A 22,587-nucleotide genomic window follows, 5' to 3' on the forward strand; every position below is an offset into this window, starting at 1 on the left:
GGGAAGGATTGGTAATGGGACTGGTGGATAGGAAATGTGTGATGTTTCCCAAAGCTCTTGCTCGATACTCTGTTTTTTAGTAGCTATGATGGCGTACGATAAAACGCCAGTAATACACAAGTTCACTACTGTAACAAGGCTGAGACCGGCGACAATGAAAGTAGTAGTGGTGAAGGTAATAATAATAGTAATAATAATAATAATAATAATAATAATAATGACGGTCAGCCCATCGTTTCTGCGTGGCGTGAAAATAAAAGCACGAGGGAGTGACGCAGCCTCGAAGCGTGACCGCGGTATCACAACACGTCGCGGGTGGGGCACACACGGCCATGGGTGGAACACACACACACACACACACACACACACACACACACACACACACACAGAGACTAAGTGAGGATGTAGTATCGGCGAGGCGTGTGCAAATCCTTAAGGAAAAGTTGGATAAATGCAGATACGGAGACGGAACCTCACGAGCGTAAAGCATAGGCCCTGTAAAACTACAACTAGGTAAACACACACCAAATTACACTAACATCCCATCAGTCACATTAGTAGTTATCTTATGAAGTATGTTTTGTTCTTTCGTTCTTTCTGAAGATGGATTACTTATCATTTCTTTACTTATTCTATTACAGTGAGCGCCAAGAGACAAGTTATCACCCCGAAGGACATGTGTATAACGCCGCTGAAGGATAACTCTTGAAGCCGAGGAATGGCCTGGTGGAATAAGGCAAGACGTGTCACAGCTCTCTGGTATGTTGTGATCTTTGTAGTAATATTATTTTCTCACTGCAACGGCTCGTCCATCCATGGGTCCCACTTGCCGCTTACATTTTGCTTTCTATCATGTTTGTGTTCCACTGAATAGATACCATGACCTCATTTGACACTCATGACCCTGCCGCTTCGAATGTTCGTGTCACTCATGCTCCATGACCCCCTCCATTACCTATGCCATCTATGCTCTTCCTACCCCCTCAAAATTGTATTTGCGGACCATCTTAAAACTTTTGTAATAGCTTTTCTGTATTCTTATTTTGATCGTTTAAAAGCTCCCCCAACATTTCTTTGCCTACTTAGTTATCAAATTATTTTTGACTACTATCCATATCAGACCCTATGACATGGTGCCGTTTTTCGCAAATATCTTTCAAACGAAGACTCGGATCCGCATGGGGCTTTGGCACAGATTGCTTCACACTCCGCTAATTTTTGACGCTATTGTGCATTGCCAGATGCAGTTAATTATGGCGTTTACTCGTAACTGTGATGGCAAAACCTGCGTGAGCCACTTACTCATTCGAACAAGTGAGGTGTGACGTATTTGTGACGTGTATCCACCACCCCTGGCTTCCCCTACTCCCACCCCTCCCTTTCCCTCCCTCCTACCCTCCTTCTCCCCGCACTCTCTCCCACCGCCCTCTTTCTCCCCCCTCTCCCCTCTCTCTCTCTCTCTCTCTCTCTCTCTCTCTCTCTCTCTCTCTCTCTCTCTCTCTCTCTCTCTCTCTCTCTCTCTCTCTCTCTCTCTCTCTCTCTCTCTCTCTCTCTCTCTCTTGCGATGTACACGAGATATGAATACATGCACACGTATGACATGAATTAATGGCAGATAAATATAAATTATATGAAGTCTGCATCAGCATCAACAGTGATGACGAGGATGACCTGTTTGTCGATGGTGATGAATTTTGAAGTAACATATGTGGTCAGTTCTTTACATTATTAATCCACCCATCATATACTCGCTGTCTATTTTTGTATGCTATGACTTTTTAACATAGCTATCTACATGAACACATATCTTATAGCAGTCTTTTCCTAACATCCGAAGAAAATTTTCATGTATTTCTCCAATTTCGTTTCACGTTTTTACTCTGCAATAAATTCCCGCTTCAATTCCATCCTTATTCCTTTCCGTCTCTTTTGCGATTTCCTATAAATGATCAAGCGTCAGCTACGTGCTTCATCCCATCATACGCTCAACGTAACCTGTGGGAAGGAGGGTCATATACTCGTACAACTTTCAATGGTTGTATAATTGCCAAATAAACCTCATACAGCACTTAAGCAACATCCAGTTACGCTGGAACAGGAATCAAGGTCGTGTGCATAAAACACCAGACCATACTTGGCATATACTTTCGAGTTATCCGCCATTATAGACAAGTCATATGCGTGCAAAGCTTCACAAGAACTCAACTACAGCTGGAAGAATTTTGTTTTCGAGAGAAGAGAGAGAAGAGAGAGAGGGGGGGGGGGCAGGTATGGGGGAGAAAGAGGGCGGGAGGAGAGGGTGCGGGTGGGAGTAGGGGAAGCCAGGGGTGGAGGTAGGCGGTGGATACACGTCACAAATACGTCACGCCTCACCTGTTCGAATGTGTAAGTGGCTCACGCAGGTTTTGCCATCACAGTCACGAGTAAACGCTGTAATTAACCACATCTGGCAATGCACAATAGCGTCAAAAATTAGCGGAGTGTGTGAAGCAATCTGTGCCAAAGTCCCATGCGGATCCGAGTCTTCGTTTGAAAGATATTTGCGGAAAACTGTACGTCATGGGGTCTGATATGGATAGTAGTCACTAGACTGTTTGGTATCCTCCTGACTCTTTTCAAATACAGACGACAGGTGGGTCGGTGAAACAGTGGTCAATTGGTTTCACTATAGAGTCACCTTTTCGTGCCTTTCTTATAGTTTTTTTTTTTTTTTTAGTGAATGGCAGAGTTATTTTGTGGCCCTTGCAATGATACGTGGTTTTAGTAACTTAGTCTGGAGGTTATTTAATTGTGTACCGTTTAGATCAGTGGTTCCCAAACTGGGGAGCGCGACCCCCTTGGGAGCGTGAGCTGGATACAGGGCGTGCGTGATTCCGTCTGCCAAAAATTGCAGTTTTACGCACACACACACACACACACACACACACACACACACCCGGCCCGGTAGCTCAGTGGATAGAGCGTCTGCCTCACAACCAGAAGGACCGGGATTCGATTCCCCGGCCGGGTGAAGATCAGTTGGGTTTATCTTCTTTCACGTGTAGCCCCTGTTCACGTAGCAGTGAGTAGGTACGCGACGTAAGGCAAGGAGTTGTGACCTCGTTGTCGCGGTGTGTTGTGTGTGAGTGGTCTTAGTCCTGCCCAAAGATCGGTACTATGAGCTCTGTACGCTTCCGTAGGGGAAAGGCTGGCTGTCTCTCGAGAGACCCGCAGCAGAGCAAGAGGTGACTTACACACACACACACACACACACACACACACACACACACACACACAGACAGACACAGACACAGACACAGACATACACAGACACACACATGAAGGAGTAACACTGTTTGAATCATCCTCACGTGTTTCAATATATATATATATATATATATATATATATATATATATATATATATATATATATATATATATATATATATATATATATATATATATATATATATATATATATAAATAAGGATAGGGGGCGTGAGGATTTCTTATAAATCAATAGGGGGCATCATGTAAAAAAGTTTGGGAGTCACTGGTTTAGATTATATGGTGTGTAGGGCGGAGGGGGGGTGGGGGTGGGGGGTAATTCTTCGCTATGCATGGGCAAGAAACAAGCACAATTAAACTCTCTGAACAGCTATAAGTACGCTTGTAGTCGCTGTATAGTATTTGTGACCAGCTGAAAATTATCAATCCGTCCCCTCCATCCTTAGCTCGCCAACGTGTGAGGCTCACGAGAGTCTGTTTAGGGAAAAAACGCTGCCTGGCCGTTAAACAACCTGTATGGTTAGATCAGTAGAGGAACGGATGTGAAGAAAAAAAAAACGAAAATACTCGATTGATCAGTAATAAAGCCAGGATTCGATTGATAGTAATTTTATAATCTTTTAAATAGCTATAATAAATATACAAGTTCATCACAATTTACTATAGAGTGGTAATGTCCGAGAGCGAGAGACACCGACAAACAGACTGGCCAATAGACATACATAATGACCCACGAGCAGATCGATATACAGACACTTTCATACATTGCAAACACGGAGACAAATACAGACAGACAACAGGCAGATAACACACACATATAGACTATCGAACATATAGACAGACTGGCACACTAGATAGGTCCACAACCACTCGGCCTTTCACACGCCCCGCTCGCAGGGCTCACACGCGGGACTCTCTCTTCACTCATGGTGTCAAGGATGGGAAGGAGTCATGGAAGGTGTCATGGGGCTCAGGACTGGAAGGAAGATATGGAAGGCGTTACGGTGTTCGGGACTAGAAAGGAGTGCTGGAGGCCGTCGCGTCGGCAGCAGTCCTGAGGGGCTCGGGCTTCACCAGCTTGGCCCAGAAGAGCGGCATTCCGGACTCCATGTCGCGGATGAATATGATCGCCGGCCGGTTGACGACGAAGATTCTCGAGGAACCCATCCTGTTGAGGTCTGAGCCGGTGGCGGCGGCAGCCTTTGTGCCCTCCTCGGTGATCTCGATGACGGTTTCGTGCACAATGCTGTCCACGAACACGGGCTCCCTGGACAGCCGGGTGAAGTTTGCTGTGCTTTGGTCAAAGATGGAGCGTACCCTCAGGTTGATGAGGGTGTTCTTCAGTTGTGACTTGAAGCTGAGGCGCATCCTTGGCACCCACACCCGCATCTCCACCGTGGTCATGTTTCTGATGAGTCCGTTGATCCTCTCGGCGGATAGCTCTTGCTCCAGCGGCTCCAGGTCGGACGTGACAGGGCCCTTGGGCAGGATGATGAACATAGACTGGCGGCCTCCCTTGTAGGGGAAGGCGGCCATGTGGGCGTCTAGTTCAGGGATGACGATGTAGTCGACGGGCACCGTGCCACTCATCATGGGCACCTTGATCATGCCGTTGCCCGTGTCAAATTCCTGCTCGGTGGTGTAGATCGGGAGGAAGGGCGTGTGCCACTTGCCATTGAAGAAGACAGTGTTGACAGCCACGAAGGTTGTGTCAGGGCTGAGGGGCTGCGTGTAGAGCTCTGGAATCATGCCGTTGGTGGACTGCTTCACCCACTTGTTGATGTCGTGGGTTGCCTGGCCGGAGTTGTTTCGGAAGTTGAGCGCGTGCACCACACTTTTGTAGTGGGTGCGGGCCTTCTGCGTGTACTCGTTGATAATGCCTGACCCCGTCTGTAGGAAGAGGCCGTTGGCGACATTGAGGGTGACGTCTGGGCCAGTCCTAGTAAGTGTCTCCATCAGCCCCTTGAAGGCCAGGTGAACATCCTCCTCACTCATGTTGTCAGGGATGCGTAGGGCGCGACGTAGCTCAAGGTTAGACCGGCCCTCGGTGCCCATCATCAGCACGGAGAGGAGGGAGCTGATGCTGAGAGGCGAGATGGCCATCGTGCCGCCCCGTTGCAGCTCAACAGAAACGTCCAGACCGAACTGCAAGACACAGACATGTTCAGACCAGCCGTCGTGATGCTCAGGGGGTGAATTAGTGTGTCAGAATGTATAATGTTCTTGTCTTAGTGTACAGTGTCACAACTTAACATTTTACTGACCTCCTGGACGATGTCCCCCAGCAGGGTCTGGCCCCCGCCCCGCACGTCCGAGAATCCCGGCATCCCCATACAGGCCGTAGCCACCGCCAGCAGCACCAGAACTCGCATCCTGTGGAACAACACTCGGTTAGCCTCGTGGACACTCGCAGTCAACGGACAGAAAATGCTGCTTCATGTTAGTGTCTGAAGAATCAATAGACTTTTTGTTGAAATTCATGATATAGTTGTGATAATAATAATAATAATAATAATAATAATAATAATAATAATAATAATAATAATAATAATAATAATGAAACTGCCTTAGATTAATTTACTACATGCCATCAAAAATAACTGACAAAACCAAAAACTAATGGTCTATACAGAAGTACGAAGTTGGAATGTGAATTATATTCGAAAGAATGATCTATGTCGCGCGGATAAGAACCCGTGAAGCTGAACCAGGAATCTACATTCATAAGTACGAATCTCCCGGAAAGTCGAAGGGAAATCAAGTACGTTTGATTTTTTTTTTAAGTAGATGAATTTTCAATGAAGTCAAACTAATTTGAATACGTTCGAATAATCTTTGAGGCGCAAATTTCCTATAATGTCGAACTGGGAATCAAGTTGGCCTACATTTGAAGGATCCGCTAAGGTACGGATTTACTAATCGGATTTAGGTACTACGAACTTATCAGCGTCCTACGTATAAGAGGACAGAAAAGTCTGAGTTCGCTTCCTGTGACCAAACGATGACGAAGGTGAATCGCTGCCGTCTCTATAACACAAAACGTAACCTCTCTTGAAGCCGCTCCGTTCTGTTGTTTTCACAGGCTTTTTTTTTTACCCTTGAGTTCCGGCATGAATGAAGTGATATTCAGGAAAAGAAAAATAAATAAGAAAATAAGAGAAGGGAGAAGAAAATGTAAATACGGTTTTAAGTGTCATATTCTTAAACATTTCGGCGCCCTTGGACACACAGTCGACAAGATATTCATAGGAGTTTAGTCTTTACCAGGGATAGTTTTATGACCCTGGTGATAGTCTGACCCTTCTTCTGTGCCATGAACGTGGAGCAAACCCTCATTAGAACCCGATTAACCTCCTTTTTGGCCTTTGGAAATAGTTAACGTGAGAGGTTGAAGCGTCCGAGCATACCGACCACCGTTTCCAGATTGTCGTACTCAGAGCCTCGTAATTACCGGTGTCTGAGCCATAGCTATATCCAAAAAACACCAATTATTAACCATTTTAACGATAACTATATATGAAGGCAGTTTTGGGGTCGGAAATCAGCAAACATGGGAGGCTGAGTACGACAATCTGGCAACGTTGATACCGACCACCGTTTCCAGATTATCGTACTCAGAGCCTCGTATTTACCGGTGTCTGAGCCATGGCTATATCCAAAAAACACCAATTATTAACCATTTTAACGATAAATATATATGAAGGCAGTTTTGGGGTCGGAAATCGGCAAACATGGGAGGCTGAGTACGACAATCTGGCAACGTTGATACCGACCACCGTTTCCAGATTATCGTACTCAGAGCCTCGTATTTACCGGTGTCTGAGCCATGGCTATATCCAAAAAAACACCAATTATTAACCATTTTAACGATAACTATATATGAAGGCAGTTACTGGGGTCGAGGAGGCAGTTTTGGGGTCGGAAATCAGCAAACATGGGAGGCTGAGTACGACAATCTGGCAACGTTGATACCGACCTGAGTGTCCTGCGCGTGATGACTGACCGATGACCAAGAGGCGAGACCAGTCGAGCTAATTTGCTAACGTTGACAACTAAAACATGACAAAAAAAAAATCACGCACCGCTGCTCATGTCCTTCCATTGTTCCGTCGCAAAAGCACTGCTCTTCCCTCTTTCCGCTATACGCAATATTGTTTTCTCTTTCTCCACCCTTGCGTTGCACAGATATTTTATTCATGTCCTCTCTCTCTCTCTCTCTCTCTCTCTCTCTCTCTCTCTCTCTGTTTAACGTGATTTCTCCGTGTGTGTTGAGATAATTTGAAACATTCCTAGAAAGGTTGAAGTGTATTGGTCATTCTGTTGTGTTGTCATTATATTTTAAGTTATCTTCCCTCTATCTTTTTTAGTTTCCCCTTTTTTTCATGCATTAGAGATCGGTATGTTCGGGGTATCAATTAACAGTTTGTACCTTTCTTTATCGTTCCATGAAGACCCCGAAGCTTCTCTATAAACTACACCGTGAATCATACAAGTTAGCTAATACATTAAAGCTCGTTTTTCGCAAGACACAAAATCGTAAACGGTGAAGACCACCTCGCCATAAAAAACTTCTAAATATAATGGAATACCTCGCGAAAAAAATAAACTTCTAAATATATATTGGAATACCTCGTGAAAAAATAAACTTCTAAATATATTGGAATACCTCGTGAAAAAATAAACTTCTAAATATATTGGAATACCTCGTGAAAAAATAAACTTCCAAATATATTGGAATACCTCGTGAAAAAATAAACTTCCAAATATATTGGAATACCTCACGAAAAAAATAAACTTCTAAATATATTGGAATACCTCGTGAAAAAATAAACTTCTAAATATATTGAAATACCTCACGAAAAAAATAAACTTCTATATATATTGGAATACCTCGTGAAAAAAATAAACTTCTAAATATATTGGAATACCTCGCGAAAAAAAAAAAACTTCTAAATATATTGGAATGCCTCGTGAAAAAATAAACTTCTAAATATATTGGAATACCTCGCGAAAAAAAAAAAAACTATATATATTGTTTGATGCACTGGACATAAAAATAGCAAAAGGAACCTTACTGAAGATGTAAGATAAAAAGGAGAGTCGAGAGGATTGTGAAAAGCACACATAAACCAACGAGTTATTTTTAGGAAGCGTTATCGGACGGAAGCTCCCCATGGCCCCTCGACATACCTAACGCCGAGATAAGGCTTACCAGTGAAGGTCTTGTGTGTGTGAAAGCTATTTGTATTTGGGTATATTCGCCAGTTTGTACGCGCCCTTCCAATTGGCACTCTTCTAAAAAATATTACTGAAGGTCTTGTGTGCGTTTGTAGGTTATGTTTGTTTGGGTGTGTTCGCCAGTATGTACGCACCCTTCCAATTTGTACTCTTCTAAAGAACACTCCTGAAGGTCTTGTGTGGGTGAGGCGTTATGTGTGTTTGGGTATGTTCGCCAGTTTGTACGCATCTGTCCAATTTGTACTCTAATAAAAAAAATACTCGCTAAAGTATTAAAAAAGAACCGTTCTCAAAATGAAGTGTTTATCAAGCTATACAGGCAATAGTTAATTCGCATTCTTAACTCATTTTTCCAGACCTCTTTTTTTTTTTTATCCGATATGAGTTCTATTTGGATTGGTGCGTACAGATTGGCAAACGTACCCTTCTCCCCCAGCGCGAGGCTTCCACCATTCATGTGTGTTTATCCCCAAGACTTTTCATCGCCACTTCGTCTACTGCCAATTTCTCGAGTGACGAGTCGCAATGCCCTCGTTTTCTTATCACCACATGGCTCTTGCGTCCCGGTGTGGCAGCGTTATTGATTTAGTTTACCCTTGAAAAATATACCGAGCTATACAAAGTGTCTGAGCTGTATGCAAGTGATTGTAGGTAAAATGTTGGGTGTCAGTGGGTGGCTATTGGTGAGAGGACCTGTCTCTACGGCCTTGAACAAGCAGCCTCAGACGGGGAGATTAATATCCAAGATTGAGGATTGAAGTAAATTTAACAGTAAATTGTAGTAAATTAACAAAACCAATCACAACTGGCCGCTATAATAAATAAACAGATTAATAACGACCGGTAAACAATCATCTATAAACCAACCTGATGGCGTTCAAGTCGAGTGTTGACAGACAAGCGATCACCGACGCCACTGACCAATGCCTCAACCCCGTGAGTGGCCGAAATGCTCTGAGGCGACAGAATCCTGCAGCACCACGGCGCCACTGGTAGATCACGGTGCAGGAGTGGAAGCTGCGACCAAAGCAGACAAGGACTCTCACGTTGTTGGCCTCGCCGCGTGCAAGATGAGGGTGTTCAGTTACCACTGCGGTGTTCTGAGCAATACTGCCGCTACACGCCTCAACACGCCTTTAAATCTCAATCTGGTGCACGTCACTAGGAGGAAGTGGATGCCCTGCCCCTGGAAACTCCTGAGTTGCCTGTTGGCGACTGACGGGAAGTGCCCGCCCTGACTTGGGGTAAAAGTTGTGACGCGTTCCTTGCTGATACTTGGCAACTGACCCGCATCGCACCTGTCTCCCGTGTGTGTGATCAGGGACTTGCATAATGCTTCTTTGTATTGTCACCTGTCGATGCCTCACCTGGGTTCCCGCAACATCATGACGTATAAAGGTAAGAACACCGGCGCAATGGCAACCAAGAGGCCTGATTGTGATCGCCTCTGTGTGGCTGGAAAAACCCGCCGGAGAGTGACGTCATGCTCCTCCTCCTCCCTCCCTTTCTCTCTTTCTCTCCACCTCACCCCTCACCCCCCTCCTTCCCTTTCCGTCTCGCTGCCTCTTCTCTCTTTACTCTACTTCGTTCTTTAATTCTTCCCTCTTCCACTCTCTTCTTCACCCCCTTCCTCCTCCTTGTTCCCGTCCATTTACATTTCCTCCGGTGTTTGATCCATGCCGCCTGAACCCCGCGACGCACCTCATGGGATCAGGGATGGTCCGAAGGGAATGCAGTTGGGGGGGGGTAAGGTAAACTATGACCAACTCAGTCATTTTATGACCAACTCCAACCTGGCGAGCAAGCAGGCTCATTCAACAGGGGTATTAAAACTCACCTTTTTTAGGGGCATTTTTAAGGCCTAAGTAGGGACATTTATGAGTCTCAGATGCTTTTCATTTGCATTTAAGAGTATAATAATTTTGGTCATGGCCCATGACCAAAATTATGCTCTTTAATGCAAATAGCATCTGAGCTCTTAAAAAAAAAATGTGCATGGAAGGATTTGAGGATCATAAACATAGCCAGCGCTAACCCCTGCAGGAGGCTGGTTCAAGAGTGATGATACTGAGCCAGTATACAGTTCGAATAACGCAGTCGGGCCATCCATGCTCCCTGATCCCTCCCCGCCTGTGGCCATTCCTGCCTAAAAAAAAAAAAAAAAAAAAAACTTTTGACCAACTCACTAGGACTTTTTGACCAACTCCGACCAAACATTGGGGGGGGGTGCCCCCCCCCCACCCCCCCCCCCGCTCGGGCCATCCCTGCATGGGATGCTGTTTGTTGGTGTGTGTGGATCGTGTTTCCCTGGGACTTTACCACTATAGTCTGTTCAGAGCAAGAAGGCGGTTCAGGGTGGAGCTGGTATCGTCGTTTACCTCTACCCATTCTGCCAAATCAGCCTTCGTACATGCGTCTCTCTTATTTCCCATCCATGTGCTATTTGAAAGTGATATTTTTATATATTCTGTATATAGTAAAGGAAGGTACATAGTACAATGAGTGTCGATGTTTAGGATTATAACAACGATTTGTATAAATTCTATGACATGTGGCAGCGATTTTTTCCCATGTTACCACGTTGTGGTGTTGGCAGTGGTGGTGGTGGTGGTGGTCGGTGTGTCCCCCTAGGTCCCTCCCCTGGTAGAGAGGAGAGAGGAGAGAGAGAGAGATAAACAGGTGGGTTGTGGGTGGATAGGCCGGGAGAGAGTGCTAAGCTGATAATTGGCAGTCGAACTGGCAGCGCTGCACTCATGGGAATTCTGGAATCTGCCACGCCTTGAACCGCCTTCATGCTCCGAACAGACTATAGCGACCACCTGCTAATGTTTACTCAGGCTACTCAAGTGCGTATGGATGCGTCTCTCTCTCTCTCTCTCTCTCTCTCTCTCTCTCTCTCTCTCTCTCTCTCTCTCTCTCTCTCTCTCTCTCTCAATAGCTCGTGAATTTCGAATACGTATTAACAATAAAAATCTTCAGACCACTCATTATATTACCATATCACCAAGTGTTTGTTTTCAATCTGTTACATAATATTTACATGTTAAAAGACACTGTTCTGAAGGGCAAGAAACGAAGTATGAAAACCGGTTTTTGTTGATATGAAACAACCACCTCCTGGCGCATGAATCTTATTGTACGGCAATTAGATAAGAGGGAAAAAAGCAACGCTGTAGTGGCCATTCAACTATCGAGCATCTTCCATCTTTAGAAACTTTACTGAATGGATTTTGCATCATCTGTGAGGGACTCCATTCACAGAGAACTGTCGTCGACTCCCCTCCGCTTATTGTCTTCTACTCCTTGAAGTTCACGGAATCGTTGCTTTTCTTGCTAGATTAAAGTTTTGATTGCTATTTTTATGCTAAATGCTCCTTTGAATTTGCCAACAGCATGCCGTGAACCCTCGTGCTGCCTCACTTCCCACGAGTTTCCATCCAGCCTCATCGCTTTCTAAGTTCTTGATGGAAGAGCTAAACAGTTTATCTTTATTCTTTCATCCCTTGCGCTGGTAAACTATGAATCAGCCTTCTTTTGTCTTTTTTTTCCTTGTTGCAATCAAATAAACTTACAAACACTAAGATGTTTTGATGAAATAAGCTGTAATACGATAGGTAGTGTGAGCCAGACCAAGGCTGGCGACAAATCAAAACGTACAGCGCAACCAGCTCCATCAACCACGTCCCCGGTGTACACACGCGGCCACTTATTTTTGGAGATACCAAATACAGAATTTATAAATAAATGTTTTCGCCCGGGATCGAACCGGGGACCTTGCGCGTGTGAGGCGCACGTGATAACCACTACACTACGAAAACGTAGAGAAGTGCATGAAGAAATTATGTTTAATTTCAAGTTATTTCATGAAATTAAATCAAAACACAAGCTTCTCCGACCAAAATTGATTTATGAACTTCGTCTTTTGTTGTATGGATCTTCACACACACACACACACACACACACACACACACACACACACACACACATTTCATGAAATAACTTGAAATCAAACATAACCCATAATGTCTTCCACATTATTTCTATGTTTTCGTAGTGTAGTGGTTATCACGTGCGCCTCACACGCGCAAGGTCCCCGGTTCGATCCCGGGCGAAAACACTTATTGTAAATTTTATATTTGGTGGCTCCGAAAATAAGTGGCCGCGTGTGTACACCGCGGACGTGGTTGATGGAGTTGGTTGCGCTGTACGTTTTGATTTATCGCCAGCCTTGGTTTAGCTCTCACTACCTATCGTATTCCAGCTTATTTCATCAACCAATGTCAGCCTCTTATTAACCACATTCACCCTCAGATTTCTTATCACACTCAAAACCAATACCAGCTTACCAGGCCACTCCCTCTGTTTCCTGACTCACTAAAACCAATGCAACTTCTTGTCGGGGGAGTGCCAGGAAGCTTAGTTGTCTCCCCTCCCGCCGTCAATCATTATTATCGCTGGCCCTGGGAACCTGTGTGTGTGTGTGTGTGTGTGTGTGTGTGTGTGTTTGAATGGTGAGTGGTGGGAAGTCCGCCTCGTTTACGTGAACCGATCCGTTTCACCATGGACTGGGTTTGTATTTTCTCTCTCTCTCTCTCTCTCTCTCTCTCTCTCTCTCTCTCTCTCACACACACACACACACACACACACACACACACACACCACAGGGTTTGGCATAATAAGGTTGCTGTTGTTGTTGTTGTTGTTGTTGTTATAATACATAATAGTTGTAACACTAACAGCACTATAGTAGTTATTGTTGTAGTATAGTTATAATTGTAGTAGTAGTAGCAGTCGTGGTAGAAGTAGAAGTAGTAGTAGTAAAGTGATATTAACTAGTATATACCAGTTTAATAACAGCGTGAAGTAGTTAACATTTCCCACTAAATCATTATCATTATCCACAACAGACAATGAGAGACACGAGGGGAAAATAGAAAACATGATAACCTTGCACCGTAGAGAGAGTTGGAAGGCACCCACCGACCTTACTTTCGCTCATGTTTCAGGACAGGAAAAGCTGAGCGATGGGTCAACCGCGCCACAATGAAAGCAAACCAGGCCTCGTGTTTAAGCCTGCCAGGTGAACGGACAAGTGGAGCAGGTATGTGTGTGTGTGTGTGTGTGTGTGTGTGTGTGTGTGTGTGTGTGTTTTCTGTATTATTCTGTTGTTACTTCATGGGGGGTGAGGGAGAAAGCAAGGGACAGGAAATGAGTAAGGCGAAGCGTGGGATACTGTTGAGCTAAGGATGTGAGAAGAAAGTTGGATTAAGGAATAGCTTTGGTAGTTTTTAATGATTGATATTTGCTGCTACTACTACTACTACTACTACTACTACTACTACTACTACTAAAAAAAATAAGGTATGATTCACGTGCATATGAAGGTTCCGGAGGTTTTTTTCTCCCTTCTCATCCTCCCTCTAGTCTTCCTTCGCTCCTTGTCCTCATTGACTTTAGGGGATGGGATGCTGTCTCACCTCTCCCCCCCACCCCCACCCCCCCACACCACACACACACACACACACACACCTGTCTTACCTGCGCTAGGCAACTAAGGACGGCAGGTAGACGGGCAGAGGAGCAACAGGTAAAGTCCTTCCAGTTACTTGGTGCCTCGGGGTCTTCACGTGATCAGAAAGATAAAGTGGCGGTCTTGTTTTTATTTGTTTGTCTAGTTTGTTTGTCAGTTTATTTGTTCTTTTTATTTTGGCTGGTATAGTGCGGTACAGTCCTTTCATATGCGCGCGCGTACACACACACACACACACACACACACACACACACACACACACACACACAGTAAAAAGTGAAAGTTAGGTTAAATGTTACATGTCCATATTACATACCGCCTCGTTTTCTCTACCTGCGTTGTCGTAACCTGTTAGTAAGAAATTTGAACATTCACTTCATAATTATTTCTTCCTTTTTTCTTCTTTCTTCTTCTTCTTCTTCTTTTTACTTTTTCTTTTTCTTTCTTTTTTTCTACTTTTTCTTTTTCTTCTTTTTCTTCTTCATTTCCTCCTCCTCCTCCTACTACTACTATTACTCCTCCTCCTCCTACTACTACTATTACTCCTCCTCCTCCTACTACTACTATTACTCCTCCTCCTACTACTATTACTCCTCCTCCTCCTCCTACTACTACTACTTTTGATGACTGCTAATCTTCACCTTTTATAACTTCGGTTGTGCTTGACTTGTAACTATATTTCCTTATAGCATGTTTACGACCGGAGTTTTTCTTCGTCTATACAATTCCTACGCCGAGAGCTGAGAGTGGACTCGTAACCATTAACAAGAAATAGTAAAATAGAGTTTGGGGCTAAATCTTGTTACTAGTTCATACTGGTGCAGTCGCGGGATATCCCAAGGTTCATCCCTGAGGTTCGGTGAGAAAACTTGTCGGTTATGAAACGGGGAACCAAAACAGGTCGCGCAGGTCAGTCTGTTCAGTCAACTTTTTACACAGAGTCGGAAAAGAAAACACCTACGCATGCGCCGTTCCCGGACGATCTTACGCTTGGAATACCCACTGAAGGACCTCGAGCCGGCTGAATCCGGATCATGAATTACTGGAAATAATATTGAGGGGAGGAGAAATGAGGAACAAGAGAGAGAATGTTAGAGAAGAGGCCATGACGACAGCGCATAAGTCAGCAAGGAAGGAGATGAGGGCGCTTTTTTCCATCATTTCTTTAAACTGTTCCCTCTGCAAACCGATCCTTCGTTTATTTATTTATTGTTTACATCAGAGGAAGCAGTCAGGAGCAAACCAACAACAAAAAAAAAAATAACGGGGAAAACAAGACCCCATAACTACTCCCTCCCCAAACGAAACAGCGAGTGAGACTTTCTAAAGATTCAGAAACGGTTCGAAAGGTGTGTCGATACTCCCGCTTCGATGCCCCACCGTGCTGAGAGCGGCGTGGCTTCCTGCATTTGGTGTTTATCGTCTGTTCGTGAAGTGGTGGCGGTCTAGTGACGGTAAGTAGTCCATAGCGTCACAGTACATGGGTATACATTAGAGGCAGTTCAAGGAAAGAAAGAACGTGGTGGACAGTGAGAGTAGCCGAGAGTCAGAAGAAATGGCGTAGTGTCGGTGAGCTGTATAAAATCATGGTTCTTTGTTTGACAGTAAAGGAGGCAGCTCAAGGAAAAAAAAAAAAGTGGACAGTGAGTAACCGAAAGACCCAGGATCGGTTGGCCTTCATAATGGAGCCACATGTTTTTTTACCATTACATTAAAGGGCATTAGTCACGAGGGAGAAAGAGCTGGTGGGGAACAGAATTGGATGGGGTGAGGTAGCGAAAGCAGTTTGGAGGGGAAGAGGCAGGGGAGAGACGAAAATAAGGAATAGTAGCGACTGTTGAAGGCAATCATGATATATTGGAGGAGAGAGAAAAGGGAGGAGGCAAAGGAGAGGCGAGAGAGAGCTAGCGAGGATTAGGGGAGGAGGTAGACTATACAGGAGAGGCGAGAAAGAGCTAGCGAGGATTAGGGGAGGAGGTAGACTATACAGGAGAGGCGAGAAAGAGCTAGCGAGGATTAGGGGAGGAGGTAGACTATACAGGAGAGGCGAGAAAAAGAGCTGTAGTGAGGAATATGAGTGAGTGGGGTGAGGTGACGGTCATAGTTACGACTTTCATTTATCAAGGGTACGTGTGTGGATCCACGAAGAGACATGCCCGCGCCTAACTAACCGGTCCTCCACGCCCATCATTGCCCCGGTCTTCCCGCGGCGTCACAAATCAGACCGGAAGGCCCCGCAATGCCCCACCACGCTGCGCCGCGCCTCCCGAGTTGGTAATTCAGTTCTTGCACGAGACTCATAGACGCCTTACGCAACTAAGAGGCGAGATGGGACGTACACGGAAAATATGTCGAGGTCGCTTTCACTGATTCAGAATCCCAATTATCTTGTTCAACTCCATCCCCCTCAAAAACTGATCTATTCCAATCGTTTTATTCATTTGCTTTTTTTCCATTCGCCTTTTTTTTTTAATCTTTTATTCTCCGTCTTGTTTCGTTCTCCATCTTTTTTTTTTTGTTTTCTGTTTTCCATTTTATTTTCATTCCTTTTCTTTCTTTTTGATGTTTCTTTTATTCATTTTCGTCTTCGTTTTCTTCGTCTTACGTCATCTTGGTCGTTATCGTCTTGTATTCTTTCTTCTCCGTCTCCTCCTTCGTCCTTGTCGTTTTCGTCTTGTCTCCTTCGTTTTCTTTTTTTTTCTATCAATCATCGTTTTACATTCTTCTCCCATTCTTTCAACAATCTTTTTACATTCTTACATTCTTCTATTTTACATTCTTTTTATATTCTTACTCATAAATTCCTCGTATATTCTTCTATTTTGCACTCATTTTACATTTTTACATTCTTACTCTTAAACTCCTCTTACATTCTTCTGTTTTATATTCATTTTACATTTTTTACATTCTTACTCTCAAATTCCTCTTACATTCATCTTTTTAACATTAACTGCTCTATAATAATAATCTTCCTCTTCTTCCATGTTTCCCAGTGCGTCAGTCTCCTTGGCCTCGACCCCCACGCATTTCACAATATCCTTCGTCTAAGTCGCGGTGCTTCATTTGGTTGTTTTCTTGCATTGTGTCACTTTTCTGTCGCCCTGCCGATTGTCACGTGGGAAACCGGATATTCCCACGCCCGTTACATCCTTCTGAGCGTGGCAATGAAAATTTCCTGTGAGTTTTGGATTTCTTGCGTGGGTGTGGTGAAAGGGTAGAGGGGGCGAGGAGGACTAATGAGGAAGATAAATGGAAGGGGTGAGGCAGAAGAGGTAGTTATGATAAGAGTTTAGAGCGGTGAAGAAATGGTGAGTTGGAAGAGAGGAGATAGGGAGGAGGAAGAGGAGGAGAGGTGCAAAGAGTGTGGGAGAGGAAGAAGGGAGAAATGGAAGAATTGGACGCGGTGAGGAAGAGGAGAATGTGAGGATAGTTGGAAAAGGTGCACGAAGGGAAGGAGGTAGGGAAGAGAAGAAGTGAAAAGGGTGAGGAAGAGTAGGTGGTGAGATGGTAAGAAATGGAAGGGGGTGAGGAAAAGGAGTGTGTGAGGATATGTAGAGTTGGGAGAAGTGCATGAAGGAGATGAGGAGGACGAAGAGGAGGAGATGTTCAAAGGAGTTAGAGAAAGTGATCAGAATTGAAGAGATGGAAGGAAAGTGCATGAAGGCGAAGAGGAGCTAGGGAGGGGAAGAGGTGCACAGGGGTGAGTGAGGGAGAGGAGGTGGTGAGAAAGGAAGGGTTGAAGGGGGTGAAAGAGAGGACTAGTTAGTAGGCGTTAGAGGCGGTGTGGTGGGAATTACTACCAATGCCTATATTTACCGAAGAAAAGTCTGCCTCTCCCTCAGTCACCCACACAGCAATGTTGAGAAAAAAGCATGACGCCTGATTCTTGAGTGTTCCGAATCTCGCCAGTATATAATTAAAAGAAGCATGTGAAGGTGATTCTGAGGACAATGAATATTATGTAATGATTTTGTTTATCTTTACGTGCACTACACCAAATGTTTATTTTTTTCGTATTTATTTTAATAATCTAATTCGACTGTCATTATAGCAGCTGCAATTATGAGAAACTACACACACACACACACACACACACACACACACACACACACACACACACACACACACACACACCTATCTATCGTTTTCTGCATCGGTACCCTAGATACAGCGAGGACGAATAAAGTTCTAATGTTTAATACGATCAAATTTCACTGAAGTAGTTCACAATTACTTTTAAACGAGCAAGTCCTCGTTTCGTGTACATAATATTTTAGCAATTTCTTCCTCCCGCCATTCCTCCTCCTCGTTCCGAGACCGATTCCCGACCGGCGCCTTCTATCCTTTCCTCTTCAAGCAAACAAACAAAAGTGTTTAACGAGATTAGGCTACTATTTTAGGGGGCTGTGTCAAGGAGTTGGGGTTGATACTTTCTAATTAGATCCTTTTTTAAGGAGGCAACCCAAGGAAAAAAACGCGAAAAAGCCCGCTAGTGCTGTTCCTGCAAATAGACGAGGATAGAGACCGACAGTCAGAGCTCTAGCGTTAATGACTTTTTTGCCATTACAACCCTTAACGTCCTCAGCGTGTCCTTGAGTCCAGCATATATTACTATCATGTATCCACCTTAATTGGCTACCTCGTTAACACTGCAGTGCATAAGTCAGGGCGTGCATTTATCAGTTCAGCATATATCATTACCCCCTCGTTACTACCTCATTAACCCGGCAGTGCATCAGTCCGGGCGTGCATTTATCAGTTCAGCATATATCATTACCCCCTCGTTACTACCTCATTAACCCGGCAGTGCATCAGTCCGGGCGTGGTGAACATTTCAGGGTTGATTGATATTGGATGAGGAATTCGTTTGGTATCGTCATGAATGCTGACGATCCAATCATTGCTCTATGCCGATTCAGGACATTTGATCTAGATTGTAACTGAAAAGGAAATTGATAGCGAAGCACCGGAGGCTCAATTGTTTCGAAGCTCCACTGCCCGCTATCAACACTCGTCACAGTTATGTTAGTAAGGGTCAAATTCTTATTAAGCATATCGGCGCCCAAGCACACTAATTTGAAAAGGCTTTCGTAGAAGTTTAGGACATTTCCAGGGGTAGGTAGTTATATGACCGTCTTGGCGGTTGAACTTAAAAAAAAAGAAAAAAAAACATTATAACCCAAATGATGTCCTTTTCGGCCGTTGGATATAATTGAATGGAGGCAAAAGCGTTTCAGAATAGGCCTTAAAGTTCGTTACGTGAAAAGTTGCCCGAGTCGGAGTTTTTAGTTGCAATAGTTGCTTTGTGGTGATTCTGAACACTTGTTTGGAATATGTCCTTGGAGATAAAGTATAAAGGTGGACTTGTTAACTAAGGGAGCAGATTGTTTCGAAGCTCCACCTCCCATCACTGTGCTAAGCTTCCTGACATGTTATAGCTGGCGTGGTATGTACTGAAAACTTTTAATTGTTGCTACATGACTCTGAACGCTGGTTTGGGTGACATCTGGAAACAAATGGAAGTGGTAGGTAGTAAAGGGTTAATGTTTCGAAGCTCCTCCGCCCATCAACCATTCCCATCACTGTGTTAAAGCTTCCTGACAAAGTATTATAGTTAACGTCGTATGTATTGAATCTTGGATCGTTGCTACATGATTCTGAACGCTGGTTTGGATGACTTACCTGGACTCGAAAAGAATTTAATTGGTGGGTAAGTGAAGGGTTTAATGTTTCGAAGCTCCTCAACCCTCCCCTTTACCCCTCCCAGTCACGTCTCATGGTTATCCCTCTGTTCCCATCCTCAGAGCCCAGGCACTTCCCACGTCAGCGGTGAGTCATGCACGCCTCCATTGCTCCGGTCTACCCTCTGCTTCCTGGCACCGTGGCCCTGCGTGCGGCGATGAGGTTTTCCCTAGGAGGATGCTGGGAGGGAGGCTGACACGAGGGTAAGAAATCCAGCGATATGACAAATGTAAAATTCTGAACGATAACCTTCTTTGGTATTCTAACTGGATCAAAGCAGCTAAGATATGATTTATGAGAATCTTTTAGGTTTTTTTTCTTGGCTAGTTAATAAGGGCAGTTAAATCAGTTTATATTAAATTGTAAACTAGAGGGCATTACATAAAAAATAGTGAAATATCGAATGCTGAAAAATAACTATCTTTCTGCACGTTTTTGGATAATCATAGTTTGTGTAGATTAGCACTGCGTCTATTATCTTCATAGGTAAGGATAAGGTCTTTTTACTTTTGTAGGGATTATATGTCGTCAGTTTTGTATAGAGTACGAAAACTTGTACTATTTTTGTATAGTTTAGCATGTCTATAAATTTGTGTAGATTAGCATAACGTTTTCAGCCTTGTATAGATAATGACAAAGAATTAGTTTTGAATATACTAGGATAACATCTTTGATTTTGTGTAGGTTAGGATAACGTTTATAGTTTGTATAGATTATAACGTTTTCAAGTCTTGTATAGATAAAAATGATAATTAGTTTTGAATAGGCTAGGATAACATCTTTAATTTTGTGTAGGTTAGGATAACGTTTATAGTTTTGTATAGATTATAACGTTTTCAAGTCTCGTATAGATAAAAAAGATAATTAGTTTTGAATAGGCTAGGATAACGTTTTTAATTTTGTAAAGGTTAGGATAATTTTTTTCAAGATTGTGTATAGGTTGTCTTCAGTCTTGTATAAATAAGGATAACCTCTTTGATATATAGAAATTAGGATACGGTCTGTAGTTTTGTATAGGTTTGGATGGCATCTTTATTTTTTAATCTATTTTTGTATGGATTATAACGATTTTTGGAAAGATTAGGATAGCATCTTTGGATTTAGGATGACATCGAGTTTTGGAAGGATTAGGATTGCGTCTTGGATTTGTATAGATTAGGACAGTGTTAAGTTTTGGAAAGATTAGAATATCGTCTTTGGATTTAGGATGACATTGAGTTTTGGAAGGATTAGGATAGCTTCTTTGGAATTAGGATGACATTGAGGTTTGGAAAGTTTAGGATAGCATCTTTAGATTTAGGATAACATTGAGTTTTGGAAGGATTAGGATGGCATCTTTGGATTTAGGATAACATTGAGTTTTGGAAGGATTAGGATAGCATCTTTGGATTTGTTTGGATTAGGACATTGTTGAGTTTTCGTAGATATAGTGCCTACACTTTTTTATGGATTAAGATAACTTCTCTAGTTTTGTAAATAGAAAGGCATCTTTAATTTTGTCTAGATTAGGATTGTCTGGTATTTTTCAGCTCCGTTTGTTTTTAGTTTTGTAAAGATCAGAATAAAGCATTTAGTTTTGAATAGATTAGAATAATATCTAGTATTGTACAGATTGACTGTCTTCAGTTTTGTATAGATAGGGATAGTATTTAACTTTAGGATAATGCCTTTAGGTTGAAATAAGGTCTATAATTTTGCATAGATTAGGATGTCTTAAATTAGTATACCGTCTTAATTAAGTGCTCAAAAGATTTGGATGTCTTTTGTCCTGTATAAATTAGGATAACATCTTTACAAAACTATATAAGTAAGGATAAGTATTTTTGTATAAATAAGGATGAGGTTTTTAGTTTTGTATAAATTTTTAGTCTTCAGTTTGCTATTGATTAGGAAAATTTCTTTAGTTTTGTATAATTAGGGTAGTGCCTTTTGTATTGCCCACTTCCCTGTATCTCCACACAACCACACAAGATTAATCCAGACCAGGAAAGGGTGTTGCTGGTGATGATGCCAGGGATCAAACCCATGACCAGTGAGATGGGAAAGCCACACCCTAAACAGTCGGCCATAGAGGTACCCTTCTTGCAGAGTGAGTTATGGAGGCTAACCCATCATACAGGTCAGCACTACTTTATTTTGTATAGATTAGGTTTGTTAGGGGCTGAAAAAGGGCAGGGGAAATGTGCAGAGGCAGTACTAAATGGGGAACATGGCAGGGAAGAAGGTGTAAGGTGTTGGGCAGATAAGTTTATTGGCAAGGTGAAGAGATGTGGATGTGTCAGTGGTTATTAGGGATAGGTTTGTTACTGGGTTGTCCTGAAGGCCTCTGTAGTAGGAATGATTTCAGCTAACCTGTGTTGTTTAACCCCCATGGAGTCGGAACATTTCCCACCCGTGACCCCCCCCAGCGTCGGCACTTTTCAAATTTTTTTTTTTCGCCCATTATGTAAGAAATGCTGAAAAAACATAGGTTTAAGTCATGAAAAGTGTCAAAAATGACATCTGAGTCACGGTGTAAATCAGAATTGTCGCGTCGTATATGTACGACGCCGACGCTGGGAAGGTGACTCAGCCTGTGTCGTACATGTACGACGCCGACGCTGTGAGGGTTAATAATAAGAAATAAAACTAAAGATGGTTTCCATGGAGATATTTTACAATTGATCCCTTTTCCATACAAGCGAAACATTTAACATTAAGAGTAGTGTATAGGTTACGAGAGGAACCTGAGGAAACCATTCCATCAATATTTACTTGGCCTTCCTGGCTTTCACATGCAAAAAATGGGGTATGATGCAATCACATCACCT

General features: G+C 43.3%; 1 protein-coding gene, 1 long non-coding RNA gene and 2 other non-coding genes across 4 annotated transcripts in view; 2 read left to right on the forward strand and 2 right to left on the reverse strand.

Annotated features, from left to right (window-relative positions):
- Positions 1-22,587, forward strand: part of LOC126985017 (uncharacterized) — a 24,582-nt gene continuing 1,995 nt past the window's right edge. The window contains exons 1-3 of the long non-coding RNA XR_007738279.1: positions 1-759; positions 13,512-13,606; positions 19,840-19,980. This is a non-coding gene — a long non-coding RNA (uncharacterized LOC126985017). The remainder of the gene's footprint in view (positions 760-13,511; positions 13,607-19,839; positions 19,981-22,587) is intronic.
- Positions 3,867-9,726, reverse strand: LOC126984994 (leukocyte elastase inhibitor-like). Its single transcript, XM_050839224.1, has 3 exons — positions 9,373-9,726; positions 5,532-5,640; positions 3,867-5,412 (listed from the first exon to the last, which is right to left on the reverse strand). The coding sequence occupies exons 2-3, from the start codon at positions 5,637-5,639 to the stop codon at positions 4,282-4,284; spliced, it is 1,239 nt and encodes a 412-aa protein (XP_050695181.1). The 5' UTR covers position 5,640; positions 9,373-9,726; the 3' UTR covers positions 3,867-4,281.
- Positions 12,251-12,323, reverse strand: Trnav-cac (transfer RNA valine (anticodon CAC)). The gene has a single exon. It is a non-coding gene; the product is annotated as a tRNA-Val (tRNA).
- On the forward strand, positions 12,550-12,622 carry Trnav-cac (transfer RNA valine (anticodon CAC)). The gene has a single exon. It is a non-coding gene; the product is annotated as a tRNA-Val (tRNA).

Source organism: Eriocheir sinensis, chromosome 5 (assembly GCF_024679095.1).
Source record: "Eriocheir sinensis breed Jianghai 21 chromosome 5, ASM2467909v1, whole genome shotgun sequence".
Taxonomy (NCBI): domain Eukaryota; kingdom Metazoa; phylum Arthropoda; class Malacostraca; order Decapoda; family Varunidae; genus Eriocheir; species Eriocheir sinensis.